The 16,723-nt window shown below is 40.3% G+C and overlaps 2 protein-coding genes across 3 annotated transcripts in view; both read right to left on the bottom strand.

Annotated features, from left to right (window-relative positions):
• LOC118326872 (ras and Rab interactor 2-like) overlaps positions 1-5,073 on the bottom strand; it is a 36,213-nt gene extending 31,140 nt beyond the window's left edge. For both annotated transcript variants that reach the window (XM_035660015.1, XM_035660016.1), the window contains exon 1: positions 4,873-5,073. The gene's annotated coding sequence lies outside the window, so the exon portion shown is untranslated. The remainder of the gene's footprint in view (positions 1-4,872) is intronic.
• A 2,562-nt stretch (positions 5,074-7,635) lies between these two features.
• The window catches only part of LOC118326363 (sodium/potassium/calcium exchanger 3-like), a gene marked incomplete in the record, with an annotated part of 55,727 nt that continues 46,639 nt past the window's right edge, over positions 7,636-16,723 (bottom strand). Inside the window, 7 exon segments of the mRNA XM_035659343.1 lie at positions 7,636-10,185; positions 12,363-12,428; positions 12,742-12,854; positions 13,038-13,152; positions 14,572-14,738; positions 14,847-15,117; positions 16,613-16,723. Of these exon segments, the coding sequence (XP_035515236.1) occupies positions 10,033-10,185; positions 12,363-12,428; positions 12,742-12,854; positions 13,038-13,152; positions 14,572-14,738; positions 14,847-15,117; positions 16,613-16,723 (996 nt within the window).

The following is a 16,723-nucleotide window of genomic DNA, read 5'->3' as shown; positions in this document are numbered from 1 at the left end:
ATAAAACAATGTATTCATTTCTAATGCCACCTTTAGATATTATATCTATTCAATGCTTCACTAATGTGCCACAATAATGTATTGTTTTTGAGTTCAAATGTGTTCACTTCAATGTGATTGTTTGTAGTTAAATCAGCATATATTTCTGCCACCCATTAAAACTGCAGCTGGTAATTTTTATAAAAATAACTTTTCAGCAAATATGACTGTCATAATATATAATAATAAATATGTCATATTTGCTGAAACGTTCAATATATCCTGACAGTAGAACATCTGGTTCCTCTGGTCCTCCTAGTGCTAAGAATCCACCATGCCTGTATGAAAACAACCAATCAGAGCTAAGGAAGATATAGAGACGCTTTAAGTTAGAGGCTTAAAGATAGTTGATTGTTGAGCACCTGTATTTGACAACCTGGGAATGAGACGCATGTTTCTTGGCAACCAGAGACCAGGCATCAGCTTTTCTTTTGTTGATAGTATGACCTGTGTTTTAATACAAGCATTCAATCTAACTAGATCGCCGGCCCCACCATGGAAACTTGTAGCATAAACATACTGTAAGCTACTATCATGCATTGTTAAACTGAGAAAACACACTGACTGGTGTTGTTGCTATTCAACAACAGTCTCCCTGTCCCACCTAGTAAAAACATTTCCAACAAACTTGAACTGTATTTGTTTAAAGTGTCAGGACAACATGGAGTGCTGCCTCGTGTGTCTTCAGTTGTGAGATGAAGAGTGTTAGATTAACAGGGCTCCACGCTGCTGTCAGAGCACGAGGAGGGGGCTGCAGGCAGCTGCACCGGCCCACTGCAGATAACAACTCCCACATGTGGGTCATGTTATTGTCCTGAGACAGACCACATGATGGTGTGTGTTTGTGCATGATTTTGATATGCTGACTTTGACTATTTGCTTTAAAAAGTCCCTCTTTAAAAAGTTTCAACTTGAGTGCTCAAAGAGTGTCAACAGCTCGACAAATGTGTGTGTGTGTGTGTGTGTGTGGGTGCGTGTGTGTGCGTTATGCAGCCGCAGAGCAGAATTTGGGTCAGTGGTTCTCTGTAAGTTCAGCTGAACCGACTGGCCCATGTTGTGTTGGTTAGAGAGAAAAGACTTTGGTTTTTTTGTAACATACAGAAATCTGATCACTCACAGGTTTTTTAACTCAAGGACAGGAGGTTAGGATTACTTTCAGTTTTTCCATAAAATGTTTATGGACCTTCTGTCAGTCAAACACCAATCTGACCAACAGCCTAACCTCTAATCACAGCTTCAGGAGCCGTGCAATAGCAACATGCAAACACTCAGAATCACCTTCCAATGAGTCCAACTTCACAAATAATAAGAGCAGCTCTGGCCTAAATCATGGTGAGGAACTTTGGCAGGCACCAGCACCGCCCAGCCACAACTTTCCACACTAAAGGTCAGCCGAGAAAAGCCTGGGCTGTTTCCTCTGGGCTACTCCCCTTTAAATTAGTACCAGGAGCACTGAAGCAAGCCACTGATCGAGCCCAACGCAAGGAGTCTCCACTTTTTCAGATTGAAAAAGAAGAGAGGGAGGATAGAAGATGAAGTAGATAGGGTGGGAACTTCCAAATGAACAGAAAATATACTAATGACCACGTTGAGTCGAGGAGGAGATATGGAAGACAAGCAAAGGGTAAACATCCACCGGAAAGTGAATTTAATCAGAAGACGTCCTGGAGGGCCTGCCAGCCGAACTGATGCTAACGTTAGCTCAGCTTGTTTCTCTGATAATCTTAACCCTTTATAGGGCTGAAATACTTGGAGTGTTGATTGGTGGATATAAGGAGATATTTCTTCTGTTTTGTTTTTTATAAAAGTTCACTTTCAGGCTTGAAAATCAAAGTCAAGCTGATGTCTAGGTGGGCTGCAGGCAGAAACAACAATCTGTGGCACCAGCAGGCTCCTTCCTGAGCAGACATGCTGCAAAAGAAATATGCCACATCATTATACTATGAAAATATGTTATAAATAAGGCATAAGCAAATCAAAATCAAGCCCACTTTGAGTTATTATTATTTGTAAAAGAAAGCAGTAACAGTGAAGTGTATAATATTATATCACCTATAAAAAAACCCTACCAAAATATGCCATAGAAGTGTAATTAAAACCGTCATAAGGAAGTGACCATATATGGTTCCTCACCCGATAAAGGTTTAAGGGTCCAGTGTGTAGGGTTTGGTGGCATCAAGTGCTGTAGTTGCATATTGCAACTCACTTGCTTCACCTTCCCTTTCCAAATGTGCGAAAAACACGAATGACCCTCTAGAGCCAGTCTTCAGTTTGTCTGGGTACTGTAGAAACATGGCGGCTCAACATGGCAAACTCAACGGAAGGCAACCTGAGGCTCCTTCCTGAGGAAAGTTAGAAAATATAAGGGGTAGGGGGTCCCTAAATCAGAATTAGCCCAGGCACCAATTATCCAGGACCACCTCTGTATCTCCTTGCTCATTTTGTATGATATGAGAATAAGAAGAATAGAAGAGAAACATGCATACATACATATACATATACATATACATATATATATATAATAGACAGAACATAGCTGATGGTAAAACTTTACAATCTGAGTTATGGTTGTACAGACTGAGCATATACATATGGGCCTTGTGGCTGCCATCTTTGTTTTGATCAGGAAATAGAGCTGTAACTTGGAAAACAAGTTTTGTTATGATGCAGCAGAAGAATATTTTCACCCAGATTGTTAGAAGAGTCTTTAAGGGTTCTGGAAATACCTCAGAACAGCTGTATTGTAAGTGTTGTCAAACCACCTCCTGGGTTTTTCCATCACCTCTGCTCAGGAACTCCTAGTCTAGTTTAAATACCATCACTATTTCTGTCGATGTCCAGTTAAACTGTTACTGTTCTTAAGGTTTTTGGCAGATGCGTATCTCACCAACATAACCTGAATGCACACATAAAGCTGGTATTCTCAGTGTTTAATCCCATGCTGCAGGATTACAGCAGACATCAGTGTGGCTCCTGTGAAAGCATTCACTGTTAACATCCCCCACAGGGACAGTTTATTCTCACACAGTAACCTGAGTGGCTGCTTCCCTTCCCAGCCAAGATGACAACACTTTTCATAAACCTGTGGAGCTCTCGCTTCTCCCTTCTACTTGCAGAGAGAAGTGGTCTGACGGGAAGTCACAGAAATCACATAGAGGTATAGTGGAAAAATCTGTAACATCTCTCCAGGACAACTAAGGCACTAGCACCTCAAAGTTAGCAGATGGCCACTGTGGACAAAAGCAACACCAGCTTCACTCAACCCTCATCAACTACTGTAAAGCTGCAGGTTATTTTTCATTAAAATACCTTTCTGTTGAGTCATTTCCCCACTGCAGTATGCAACTGGGGCTTTTTGTGCCAAAACTCCATGGTTTAAGCAGTGAAGCTAATCTCTCTAACAGATTCCACAGGAGCTTAAATGAGGAAATTGGCCCCTTCATTACACTGATAGTCATCAGCTAACTGCTCACTTAGAAAATACACAGAGGGCTATACATGAGTTGAGCCACAGAAGAGAATGATGCGTGCTGTGTTCAGGTTCAGACAGGTCTGACATGTTTCTGAAGGAAAAAAGATCACCTCTCAGAGTAGTGATGGTAAGGTGGGGGGGGGGGGTTCTAATATGCCGCATTGGTGCTATAACAAAAATGATTCCTCCATTAACATATTAAGATATATGTTGGCGTTACACCATCATGCAATTATGTTCTCTTTAGTTATCAATAGTGAAAGGAATTGTACAAATTCAGTAAAACAAATGTAAAGATCCAGTGTATAACATTTAGAAGGATCTATTGGCAGAAATGGCGGAGTCCGCCATGCTGAACCGCCATGTTTGTACAGTTAGCCCAGAACAGACAAACCAAACACCGGCTCTAGATAGGGGCTCTTGTGTTTTTCAAGAGAAGACCGTAGTTTCTCCTACACGTTTGAAATGGGCTGAGCTGTATTCAAATGGTTCGAATCTGCAACTTCATCGCTAGATGCCACTAAATCCTACACGGTGGTCCTTTAAAATATTGGGGGGAGGGTGTTACAGTCTTTCTAAGTCAATGGGAGGGGTCCAAAGAAAGTACTAATTATATCTGGGAGGGTCTTGTTATATTTAAAAGTTAAAGGGAAGGTTTAGCCCACATCCCCACCCCAGTAGTTTATGTACAGCCACCAAATGACACAAAACTGCAGAATAAGGCCTGCAGGCTGTATGACCATATGGAAGTCATATTTCTAAGGAAAATCCATTACTTTGAAGTCCCTGTCAAAAATGTGTGTGATGTTTAGCCATACACATGTACTCACTTTTACTAACAGCTTTATATCATCAGTAAAAACTTGAGGTATTTGGGTCAGATCAGCCCTGCTTCTGTGGGAGTGGTGGAGCAGCCCAATGGCACAAGCAAATCAAACAGCACTGAATAAATACACAGATAAGAGATTCAAAATTCAATCTGTATCATTCAACATGCAGGAAACTCCCGAAGCTTCCAGCTGGAGTCTCCTGACAGCAGAACTGTTGCAGGCCCACACCAGAGCATCAACCATGTCCCATCACCTCACTGTAGAACAACATGTCTTACACAGTCCCAGCAGAGCCATTGTGGATGATAAAATCTGTTTCATTCCAGTTGAACAGGAACAAACTTAAGCAGCCATTACAGACAGCAGGAACCGTTCAGCCTCTATGGAGGAACGCTGCCATCAAAGTGGTCAGTGTGTCTGAACACACTCGACATTTCCTGACACAAAAGTTAGAGAACTGCTGGTTAGAAGCAGGAATACTAGTCCAACGCTGTCCACTGTCTACTGCTGCACAAAGACAACTTCACTCACCTCAGAGTTGAACCATTAAGTCGGTACTGTCCTCCGGTTTTGCTCCATTTTGCTCGTAGTCGCTGCTGCTTCGTTTCGTTCGGTTTTCCGGTGACACCGAGGAGCCTCAATGTCCCCAGCTCGGTCGCTTACATGGTTTACTGTCGGGCAGAGACAGAGACACCGGGTTTGGACCACAGCTCTGAGGTGAGAGACTGTGAGGAGGAGGAGGAGGAGGGGGGGGCACTTTCTTGTTTTCAGGACGACCACGCCCCCTTTTGGGTGAAACAGGCGCTGTAAAAGTGCGCATAGTGATGTCTAATAGTGATGTCTAAAAGCCGCATCGGCGCATTTTGCACATCAAACAATAAAAAAACAATCAATTTACGATCTTCTTTACTTTCCTAATGGAGTAAGGCCAGTAAAAGAAAAGAGGGTGACAATGGTCAACTGTGGGACCCGCACAGGTACTGATGTCACTGAGTCAATGTGTGCCGACTGTGTCTGCAGATTGAAGAGAATTAGAAAACAGTTTTAGTGAGGGTGTAAATAAAGTTTTTACAGTGAAAAAAAATGGCCCTACCATAACACACCCATTTTAAGACTGGAGTTTGGTTTGACAGTTTGAAGCAGAGGGTATTTTAACCTTAATAATTCACATAAACTGAGCTGGCCCACCTTCTAATAATGAACCTTGTAAACAACATAAAGTAACTAGTAACATGCCAATTAATAAACACAAACAGAGATATAAATAATTTAGGAATGTCACATTGGACAGACGACCAGAACAGTAAAATAAAGTGTCTCAATGACAGAAACAGTGTCAGCTGTCAGAAGTATGACATTCAGTAAGGTAGTTGTATGTCCGTCCACTTTAATGGAGGCAGACTGAAGAGATAAGATAATAATAACCTTTATTGATCCCCGTAGGAGAAATTAGACACAGTAGCATAGGGAGCATAAATGGAGAGGATGGGGGGAGGGAGGAAAGGGAGGGAGTGGAGTCCTCTGGGTAAAGAAAGGGGAGACGGGCTGTGGATGAGGAGGGTGGGGTAGCCAAGGTATTAGGGGGTACCTGATGAGGTCACAGGACACAACATAATTATAATCTATCTATAGTCACAGCGGCCATTTTGCAATGAAACAGGGTAAACGCAGGTGTTAGCAAAGCTACTAATTAAGGTCAAACAGAGTCAGGGTGCTGCTGTTGTGCATGCTGGCTCCAGGGGCGGCCTTAAGCATCTGGGGGCCGTTCCAAGAGCTAATGTGGGGCCCAGTGTGTTGACAACTGACAGCTACTATACTGTAGCACTGTGTTTGTGTTCTGTATCAGCTGACATAAAATGTATTAATATTTATATTATTATTATTATTAACTTTATTTCAATTTAAACCTAAATAGTTAAAACAATAACTGCAAGAGGTTTATACAAAATTAGTGATTTGGATGAACTGTTATTACATTTATTTCCTGTTTAGTGAACTTTTACTGAAAGTGAATACTTTATTCTGTATGTTTCTAATCATTTTTAACAATCAACTTAAGAGGCTTCTTTTGTGACAAATTCAGTGTGTTCTTGTCCCTGATGCTTGGCCATAGTTTTATTAGACAATTTACATTTACTTTTTTAGTCAACAAGAAGCTCAGATATGTGTATCTTTAAAGTTTTCTAGCACGCCTTAACCCAAAAAAGCAAACATCCTGCAGGCCTCCATATTTTGCATTTTCTTGTTTAAATCGATCTAAAATAGAAACTATAATAGCTAGAGCGTTCATTCTTCTTGCAGTGGAAAGCTAAGGCCCCTAGTTGAGGTCACTTTATCCAGCAACCTCGTTACTTAGTTGAAATCTGAGCGAGAGCTGACAGGCGCTCCTGGATCCTGGTGGGCCCAGACGGGTCCAGTTCAGAGATCCATTAGGTTTCAGCTGAGTGGCGAGGGTCATTTGAATGAAGTAACCACAGCTCAGCATGGTGGCCCTTTGGGATGGCGGGGCCTGTTTCAATTGAAATGAGTGAAACATAGGTAAGGCTGACTTTGTCCACAAGGTGGCGTCCTTACCAAATTCCAAGAGTTTTCTCTCAGCTGAAGAAAACAGCTTTCTCTGACTTTGCTCCCTTGACATGTAGCCTTTGAATGAAGACTGGAAGAATTTAAGGTTTAATGTTAATGTAACTGCCTCATTAGAGCTGGATTTAGTGCTTTCTTTGTGTGTCTGATGTTTGTGTTTGTTTTTATTTCTATTTACATTGCAACTATGAGCTGTCTTGGCCAGGTTTCAATCTCAAGGGACTTCCTTCTGTTTACCTCTTTAAAATATTATATCTTGCTTTCTTAGCTTTCCATCTCCCTCACTCTCCCATGCTTTCATTTCCTCACACTCGTTTATTAGTCGCTTTTCTCTGCAGCTGTGACATGCTTTTATTGTTTCTGCTTCATCTCCGGCTTGTTTCCCCTTTTTTCCACTGCTTTGTTGCCGTTTGCCACCATCATCATCGTCTTTTGTAACATTTTGTTCAGTAGATGAAACACAAATATTATTCAAATATACTTTTTCTAAATATTAGAGGCAAAATCAGCTTAAAATTATAATTGCTAGCATACACTGTTAATAAATAATAAAAAGGATGTAGAACATAATTTATAGTCTGAAACAAGCAAATGTCAATATTATAATATACTGTATGTAGTATATTTTACTGTTGTGATAACTTGCTGTCAAGATAAACAGTTAAGTTAATGATGAAGTCATGAACAGCTCATAAAGACATGGGGAAACCATTTGTGTATGTAAATCAGTTTATTGCAAGAAGACCACTGGGAACAAGGCCAACCTTTCTCTCTGGCTCTGAGCTCTGCCCAGAGGTCCTCATCAACAAAAATGAGGATTTACAAACAATTCAAAAGACATGAGCATAAAACGACATTAATTAGCTGAAAACTAACTGTTGTAGGCGTACATTCTAAATACTGTATATATCTCAAATATAACTGTTCATCAGAAGTTATTCAAACATCTGTGTGTTTATAATAGCATATATCCCTCTGATATGTACAGCATAATCAAGACAGTGCCTTTATGATCTTGGAAATTCATTAAAATTACACACAAAATAATCTGAATTATGAAAGAGGCATGCAAACCGACCAATTTTTGTCTCTATGTAGCCTACCTGAAAATATAACCCAAACCACTTTCTACTGAGTGTGTAACAGCCACCTTCTGAATATGTAACACAACTCTACAGCACTCTGTTGTGGCTGCAAGAGGAGCATCAACACCTACAGAGGACGCCTTTAATATATATCTCCTCCACGATAAAAATAAAAATACATATCTTCCACATTTTGTTTGAACACATGCTGAAACAGAGTGGCAATACTGTTGACGAAGGTGTTTTTTTTTTTTTTTTGGCTCAAATACAAGCAGGAGAATGGCCACAAGCGTTGGTTTTGAAGCCTCAAATACAAGGGATGGCACGATAGTTCAAGCACTGTGTTTAAGAAACAATATGTTGTGAGAGTTCAAAGGGCGGTGTGCCCGGTGTGTCAGTACGCACTTCCTCTTCTGTCTGAAAGTGAATCTGAGATTCATCACTGATTCAACACACAAGGGGGTTAGCAACAACTCCCGCCCATGTTAGGACCAGTGATAAAAGATTGCATTTTCAGTCCATGTCACCAAATCACAACATCTCCGTGGCAACGCAGCCCTGCCATGCATCATCGTCAAAATCCGCTGCGTTGGTACCAATATACAAATGTTGCAATATCTTTCCAAACTATACAAAACTTATAAATTATAAAGTTCTATGCTTAAATATAAACAACATCAAGTCAGTTTCCAGTACTTAGATTATATATTAGGTACAGTACATTGTACAGCTCCGTCATCACAGAGCGGAGGACGTTCCATTGAATACACTGTACATGATCCAAGGGGCTGAAACTGGTGGTTAGACATGATCTTTGAATAAATTAATTCATAAATAAATCATGATTATGTCTTCCCAGTAACAGCGGTATCCTTGGTTCCCCTCGAGACTGTGACACACACACGCGCACATGCACACACACACACACTCGAGCTGACTCTTAAGTCCAAATCTACGACTCTTACTCCTATTCTAAAAATACTTTTGGCTTTAAGAAGTAACAATGTTATACTCAACTCAGAGACTAAAAACTAATAATTCTTTAATATCGTACAAGAGGTCTACCTTCTAGAGGGAGGTTTAAATTCAGTAGTTAAAAGTTTAGAGTACCTGTAGAGGCTTTGCAATGTTAGAATAATATCTCTAATCAATAAAGTGACAGTGCTGGATGTCAGTTCTAGGGAGATCCCTTTCCTATGTGGGTTTTATTAAAGAAAAATAAAGCCCACATCTACTCGGATATTCCTGTAGAGAGAGAAAGAAACAAACGAGTAGACTATGTGAATGAATAGTGTTAAATATCTAGATTCTCTCTGTCAGTGCAAAGCTAGAGCTGACTTGTGGCTAGCACAGCATGCTGTGTTGGCTGGTACTGAGCATGGGAGACATGTTGAAGCATTTTGAGCGTATTACTGGCAGACCAAATCGCTAGGTAAAACATAAAATATCGTCACTGTCGTCAGATGGTTCAGCTTTGCAAGACTGATCCAGTTGTGCATAAGAGAATCCCATATGTCAGCTAATATTAGTACCTATATAATCCTCAAATATATACAGCGAAAGCCAGTTTTTACTTAAAAATACCTTAATCGTGTGCTTATATCCAAACTTGTACAAAGAGTAACAAACGATCCAGCTAAAAATCGCTGTTAGCGCATGATTTCTCTCTTTCCAGTCAGTTACAGTAGCAGCTTCTTCACCAACAGCAGCCTCACTGTTGGTGTTAATACAGTTACGTCCACTCCAGCCAACCTTTCGGTTCATTAGACGATTGGCAGCAATCTCCGCTGCTGGGACTTTCTTTTCACGCCTCCTGTGCCCAAAGAAACAAAACTTCCGGTGTCTTCTCTCTCGTGTGTGTATTGCACCAAAGATAAATCATATAGAGCTCTATTTTTCTATTTGAAAAAATAAAAGGAAAGACTTGGTTCCAAGGCGCTGAGAAACTGGAAGCCAGGTGAGGTTTCCTCCATTAACCAGAGGAAGAAGAAGAGGAGGAAGAGGAGGAGGAGGGGGAGGGAGGTCAGTGGATGTCTCGGCACATAGGAAGGTTGACGAAGATAAAGACGTTGAACTCGATGAGGATGGAGAAGCACAGAAAGATGGCGTACAGGATGATGCAGGCCAAGCCCAGTCGCCAGTCCAGGGTCCATTTGTTCAAATGGACACCGAGGACCTGCAGGCAGGAGAGAGAGAACCAGTCACATCTGAACTGCAGTACCAGATAAACAGCAGAGGTGGTTACCTTGTGGGTTCCGTTCTGTCGAAACACTGAGAGATTAGCAGCATTGTTTCTGAACAATTCCCGTTTTATGAGCACTTCTGAAGTGGAGCTACAGCAGTGTGAGGGACTGGCTACGCAGGCCATGGTTGGACTCAAGGGGGTAGGTTTGGTTTCAAAGTTGGTAGGGAACCAAGGATGGAGGGAAATATGGAAAAGGGGGAAGGGAACATCAGAGCAGTGGTTCCAAGATTCACTTATTATTTAAGATATTAACTTTAAACACCTTAACATGAGCTATATTCACACACACATATATATATATATACACTCTCTGATAAACAGCCTTTTCCTGCATTTTAAAAGTTCAAACTACCAAAGAGCTACTAAAATAATGGTAGGGAGAAGAAAACACTTAATTTATCAGAAAAGAAGTATGTAGTATGTAAAGAATTGTATAAAAATACCAGGAAAACTAATATTAATTGATATTCACAGGATATAATCTGCTCGGAATTCATTTGCTTGTTTTACACAAACCTCTTGCAGTTATTGTGTTCACTGTTTGGGTTCATTGAACAGTTTATCAGTTGTTCTCTACTGTTATTGCTAAGCATTTACAGTAATATAATATGAAATATCCATTCAACATGTCAGGGGTCATCAGTTTACCTAATGATAGAAAAAGGGGCCCTTAAGGAAAAGGATGGGAACCCGAGCTTTAGAGGATATGGTATGGAGCAATGCATGTACAAAGGAAGAGAAGAAATTATATAAAAAAGGAAGGAAATGCTCTCAACACATTTGTTAAACCTCAAAGATCAGTGCAATGCATTCGGTGAGTAACACTGAATGTAAACATAACTTTCTTTTGTTTACAAGGAAAGTCCACAGGGCACCTTTAAGCTGGCACAGCTCTGCTCACTCATGCCATAGGGACCACGCTAGTCTACTGTGCATCACACCACTGCACACTGCTGAAAGCTATGCTGTTATTTGCTACTGCTACTGCAACAGAGTACTCCCTGTCAGTGTTGGGGATAATGGTTGTAATTCAATAATCAGTTCTTTAGTTATGTTTTCAAATAAGTAATCCAGTGCTGTTCAAATGTTACTGTATTTCCTTGTTCCTTTTGTTGCCACAAAAAAAGAAAAAAGAAAATCCCTGCTGCATTCGCACTGTTTCTGTTTCTTTCCTACTTCATACGTCTGTGATTCTTGTTATCATCCTGCATAGTACAGATTACAGGCCGTAGATTAAGCCACGCAGTGACAGTAGAGTCAATAAATCCAGGTGCAGTAGGCTACACATCCTATGGACCAGGTGTCTCCAACCTTTTTGAGAGGGAGAGCTACCTAAATGGAGAAAACTGTCAGGAGGGCTACTCTGTATACTTAATGAACATTAATGTTGATGCTTTCAAGAAAATAACATAAAAGTGTGTATTTTCCCCTTCAGTCATTTGATTTGGAATTGTGATAGATCATTAAAATCTAAAAGTGCAGCTCAGAGAAAGTCGGTAAGGGCTCAGGCCACCATTTGGGACACAGAATGAACACCAGACACAGAAGGGCAGAATGGGGAAGCATGGTCTCAACTCAGAACATTTAACAAAGGCTACTCTCAATATACTGTTTTAATGAATAAAAACATATTAGTAATGGATTTCAATGTTTTGACACAGTGGAACCCGTTTGTACACCTTCTTGGAAGTGTTATGAAAAACAAATATTGAAAGTTAGTGAAGTTACTTTGAGCTTGGTGTTTCTTTCTGGGGAGTGATAAAGTGCCATCCATTCCATACATCCCCACATCAGCCGGATGAACTACATTTCCTTCTCCATCTCCATCTTCTTAGACTAGACTAGATTTGAACCTGATGTTGAATTTCACAACACAAAGTGATGTTGAGTGACTCTATTGATGTGTAGAGATCTCGCCTCACAGACTCTGTGCTTGTCAACAGCACACAACAATGCAGGCAGGATTCCATTGAACCAAAATAAAAAACTCTGTGGTTATAAATCTATGGTTGGATTCAAAACTACAAAGATGTTAGATGAATATGTTTTTCGCCCCCAGAACTGCCAGAATGGCCCAGTTCAGTAAACTGTAACAGTCTGGTACTTACTGTGAAGAATACTGAGGCCAGTAAGAGTCCAACAGAGAATATGAGTCCTCTGCTGTTAAGATAGATCTGAGGAGACAAAAACAGAGATTAAAGTATTTTTAAAATGTAGGATTCATGCAACCAGGGACTGACTTTAATTACACCTGTTCCAAATGTCATTTTCTAGTGTGAAGAGTAATCAGCAGGCCAATTAACACATAATATCTTCAGTGTAAGGTGATAAACTGTGCAGCAAACATTACATGGGTGTATTTGTCCTCCCCCACTGCCCTGCACTGAATATTACAGACTATTGTTCCTGTCCTTTATGAGCGCAGCTCTGTTCTATTCCGGTCTAAGTCAAGCAGAATTTCCTCCGGCTGAGCTGAGAAACACTCACGATGGAGCCGTAGTCGATGCAGAGTGTTTGCAGTGCCCAGGGCAGGCCCAGGCCAACCAGGATGTCAAACACATTACTGCCTATGGAGTTGGAGATGGCCATGTCTCCCAGACCTGAGGCAAGGAGAGCAACACTGTCAAGGTCTGTATACAGTCAGGAGACAAGTCAGTTATGACAGGCAATACTCTGCTGTGGAACTCCTTCTCTTTACAGCATTTTGGCTTTGTTTCGCTCAACACAAATAGTGCTGTTAACTTCCTGTGTTTGGTTATACCAGAGAGTTTGTGTGTGTGTACCTTGCCGTGCGACTATAACACTAGCCATGCAGTCTGGGACGCTGGTGCCTGCTGCTAGGAAGGTGATGCCCATGATAACATCAGGAATGCCCAGAGTGAAGCCGATCACAGTCACCTGAAACCAAACAAATATTGGTCTCAATACACTCCTCCATATTTATTTCAGTTCCCAAATAGTTCCCACCTGGAATTAAATCACAGTAGTGTAACAGAGTTTTATGCACCCTCAACAGTTTAGGACAAAATGTAACAATCCTCCTCTTCCTGATCACAAGAACTTTCAGTTCAGTTCAGTTCAGTTCAGTTTGCCACTCTGTTTTATAGGAAGAGCATATTTCTAGCATTTTATTGAATTTACAAACGCTTTACTGTCTGCTTGGTGTTCCATTCAGCTGAGAAGAATATATCCTTTGTCTATCAGTGGTCACTGAAATAAGGCTGCAACGAACAATTATTTCATTATCCTTTCATTTGTTGATCATCTTCTTCATTTTTTGGTCCATAAAATATCAGAAAATGTTTACCAAAGCCCAAGGTGACTTTCTTATTTTGTCCACAACCCAAAGATATTCAGTTGACTGCCACTGACAACTAAAGAAACTAGAAAATATTCACATGTGATCAAAGAATTTGGACATTTTCTTAAAAAAATAAGTTATGAATCGATTATCAAAATAGTTTGCAATTAATTCAGTAGTTGACAACTAATTATTAGTTGATTAATTGTTGCAGCTCAACAATGAAAGCAGGAGCAGATCTAGAGGAGTGGCATGGGGGGCAGCTTCCATCCTAGTTTGGTGTCAAATTCTGTCAAATGTCTGAAGATTTGTAATAAAATACTGATACCAATAATGATAAATATTGATTTCTAATGCCACCCTTTTGCCACTCCATGAATATTTCTCTAGAATAGCCCCTGACTGAAAGCATTCTATTTCCGTCTTATTAAGGGACTGTATGAAAATGATTGGGCAGGGGAGGGGAGCTAAACATCTTCATTGAAAAAACTGCATCACCCCTAATTACCTTAAGTTAATAAAGAGTTAACATTGCTGTGCTCTTGTTTAAATCTTAATAAGTTCATGGAACAATAATTTTCTGATTTCTCATCATTTATACAAATTTAAATTCACCCATTAGTAGAGTAAGTTGCCAATGTGTAATGCTTAATACCTGCATTATATCACAGGCTACCATTTCAATTTGCTGTAGTCCTGCTTTCTGTTATGATGCAGATTTAAGTGTCACTAATAACTATTAAGATCCACTAATGTTTTGTTTCTCAAACTTGATACACTGGTCCTATATTAGTGGTTGAATTTGACAATTGTTGTTAATGGTTGATTTTTCCCCTCTGCATATGGTCAAATACACCTTATAGTTTTACTTTTACAATAAAAACATGACAATAATTTGTGTAAAGCTAAATATGAAAGCCCTGAAGGATAATATCTCCCATTTTCCTGAAGGCAGTTTCAACATTCTTTAAAGCTCAGGATGTGTTTCCAGCCTGTTAGAGAGCGACTGTACTGACCATCCAGACCATGATGTAGGAGAGGCCAGCGATCCAGATGGTGGCGGTGAAGAAGGACACCATGAACCATCTCTCCCAGCGGCGCTTGGCACAGTTGGGCACGGTGAAGAACAGAAGCAGGGACAGCGGCCACATGGTCAGCCACTTCAGCTTGTTACACGCACCAGCTGGAGAGGGCGGGGAAACCAGAGATGATAACAAATATGATGATGGCTCCAGTGACAGCGCTAATAACAAACATTTATTGCCGGTCAAAATGTTCATCTGTGCTGTACCTGGAATTTTAAATGGCACCAGGGGGCCATTACTGTCATCTTCTCCCTCTCCTTCCTCGTCGTTCTCGTTGTTCTCATTATCCTCATTTTCATTCTCTGTCTCGTTCCCAGACTCCAGTCGCTGAAGTCTGCACCTCCCGTTCAGACCCTGCTCGGCCCCGCCCATCCCATTCTCTAAGCCCCGCCTCCCCTGAGCCCTGGCGCCTGAGTCAGAGTCGCCGTTAGTGATGCGGTTGACCCGAGTCTCAGTGGTGTTGATCAGTCTTTGTCTCTGGAATTGATTATAGAACATTATTATAAACAACATTAAGATTACTTTTATTATTTCATTAAGGTTATAAACAAACACTCGAGCCTTCTAGAATGTGACCAAAGGTTAAATCATTTGTCATCCTCTAGACCCCGTTTTTGCTTCAAGAGGATATTGGCTATTTTATAAGGAACCCACACTAATGAACTGACTTTTTCAACAAGTTACAGGAACTACAGATGTGTTAAATATGCACATTGTTCTAACACATTTGACACTAAGACTTCTAATCACCTGCATTCAGGAAAGAAACCAGGCATTTTTAATATTATGAACTGAACACCATTGAACATTATGAACTTCATGAAGCACAGGATTTGAGCTGGTTTTTGTGACATTACAATATTAACTTGTAACTCTCTCTACAGGTAATTTAGACCCTTAGAGAGAGATGAGACACTAGGTCACTTGGCCTACCCTTTAGGATATTTGTCCAAAGGTATTAAGCTTATCCTATTCAGTCAGCTGGACATGGATAAGGTTTCTTACTGTTATATGTAAAATGGGGTAATTCTTAGAATTCTGTTAGACTTATGATTCTAATGATGTTTTTATATTTATCTTGCTTTGTCTTTTGCATTGTGTATTTGTGTGTAATATTGTATGTTTTGATATACTACTTTTACTTTGTAAAACAGATAAAACACTTGAAAAGAGAAAAAATGAAGACTGTGATAGCTGGTCATGTGACCCCATCACACCTGTGAGTGCTCATGTAATTTTGCTGAGGAAACCTGAGCTACTACTAAACAGAGTAAAGTCATTCCAGTGTGCTTTGCTAATTTAGACTTTTAGACAACATTAAGCTTTGACTACAATACTTCCATTAACACGTTTGGACATTTTGTATTGCTGTTTTGTAGCATGGTGGTAGTGGTAGTCTGATCTATTTTGAGTCTTAACTACTCAAGTTTGTTTTTATGTATATTATAGAAATCAGAAAAAGCCCCTAATATTTGTCTGGAACAGAAGTTAATGTTCTTTTCTCTTCTTTCTTTCAGAAGCCTAAATTTGGTTGTTTGGTTTGGATTTACATCCAGACTGTAGCCTGCAGCAGACAGGTGCCTGACAGACAGTGTTGGCTGCAATATCCAAAAGAAAATTCACATTCACTCCACTCCTTCATCTGCTGAATGCAGACAGGGTTATTTGGTTTGTATTTATGCTAAAAACTGGTTTGGCAGGGATTGTTCAAAGTAACTTAAATTGGCAAAACAAAACATTTCTCTTGAGGGTAACATTAGTGCTTTATTCATTTATTTGTTGTTGGTCTGTTTTTAACCTGTCTGCTATTCTATTCAATCTATAGTTGTCTGCGGTTTGACCGACTTACCGACCTACCTACCCACCAGCAATTTTAAATAACTTGTAGCATCGAAAACTACTTAAGTCAACATAGAGTCCAACATAGTGTACATAGGCATGTGAGTCCACGTATAGTTTAGCGTATACATACCTCATTGATAAGCATGCGCGAGGCCATGGTGAGGCGGGTTCTGGGGGAAAAGTGACTGGTGATCATGATCCTCATGCCGGCCTCAGAGAAAGACAGCTGGTGGGGGTATGC

Source organism: Morone saxatilis, unplaced genomic scaffold, assembly GCF_004916995.1.
Source record: "Morone saxatilis isolate NCDOM2014 unplaced genomic scaffold, NCSU_SB_2.0 Contig17, whole genome shotgun sequence".
NCBI lineage: Eukaryota > Metazoa > Chordata > Actinopteri > Moronidae > Morone > Morone saxatilis.
Note: the sequence above shows the minus strand (reverse complement) of the source record. Positions and strands in the feature narration are given on the sequence as shown.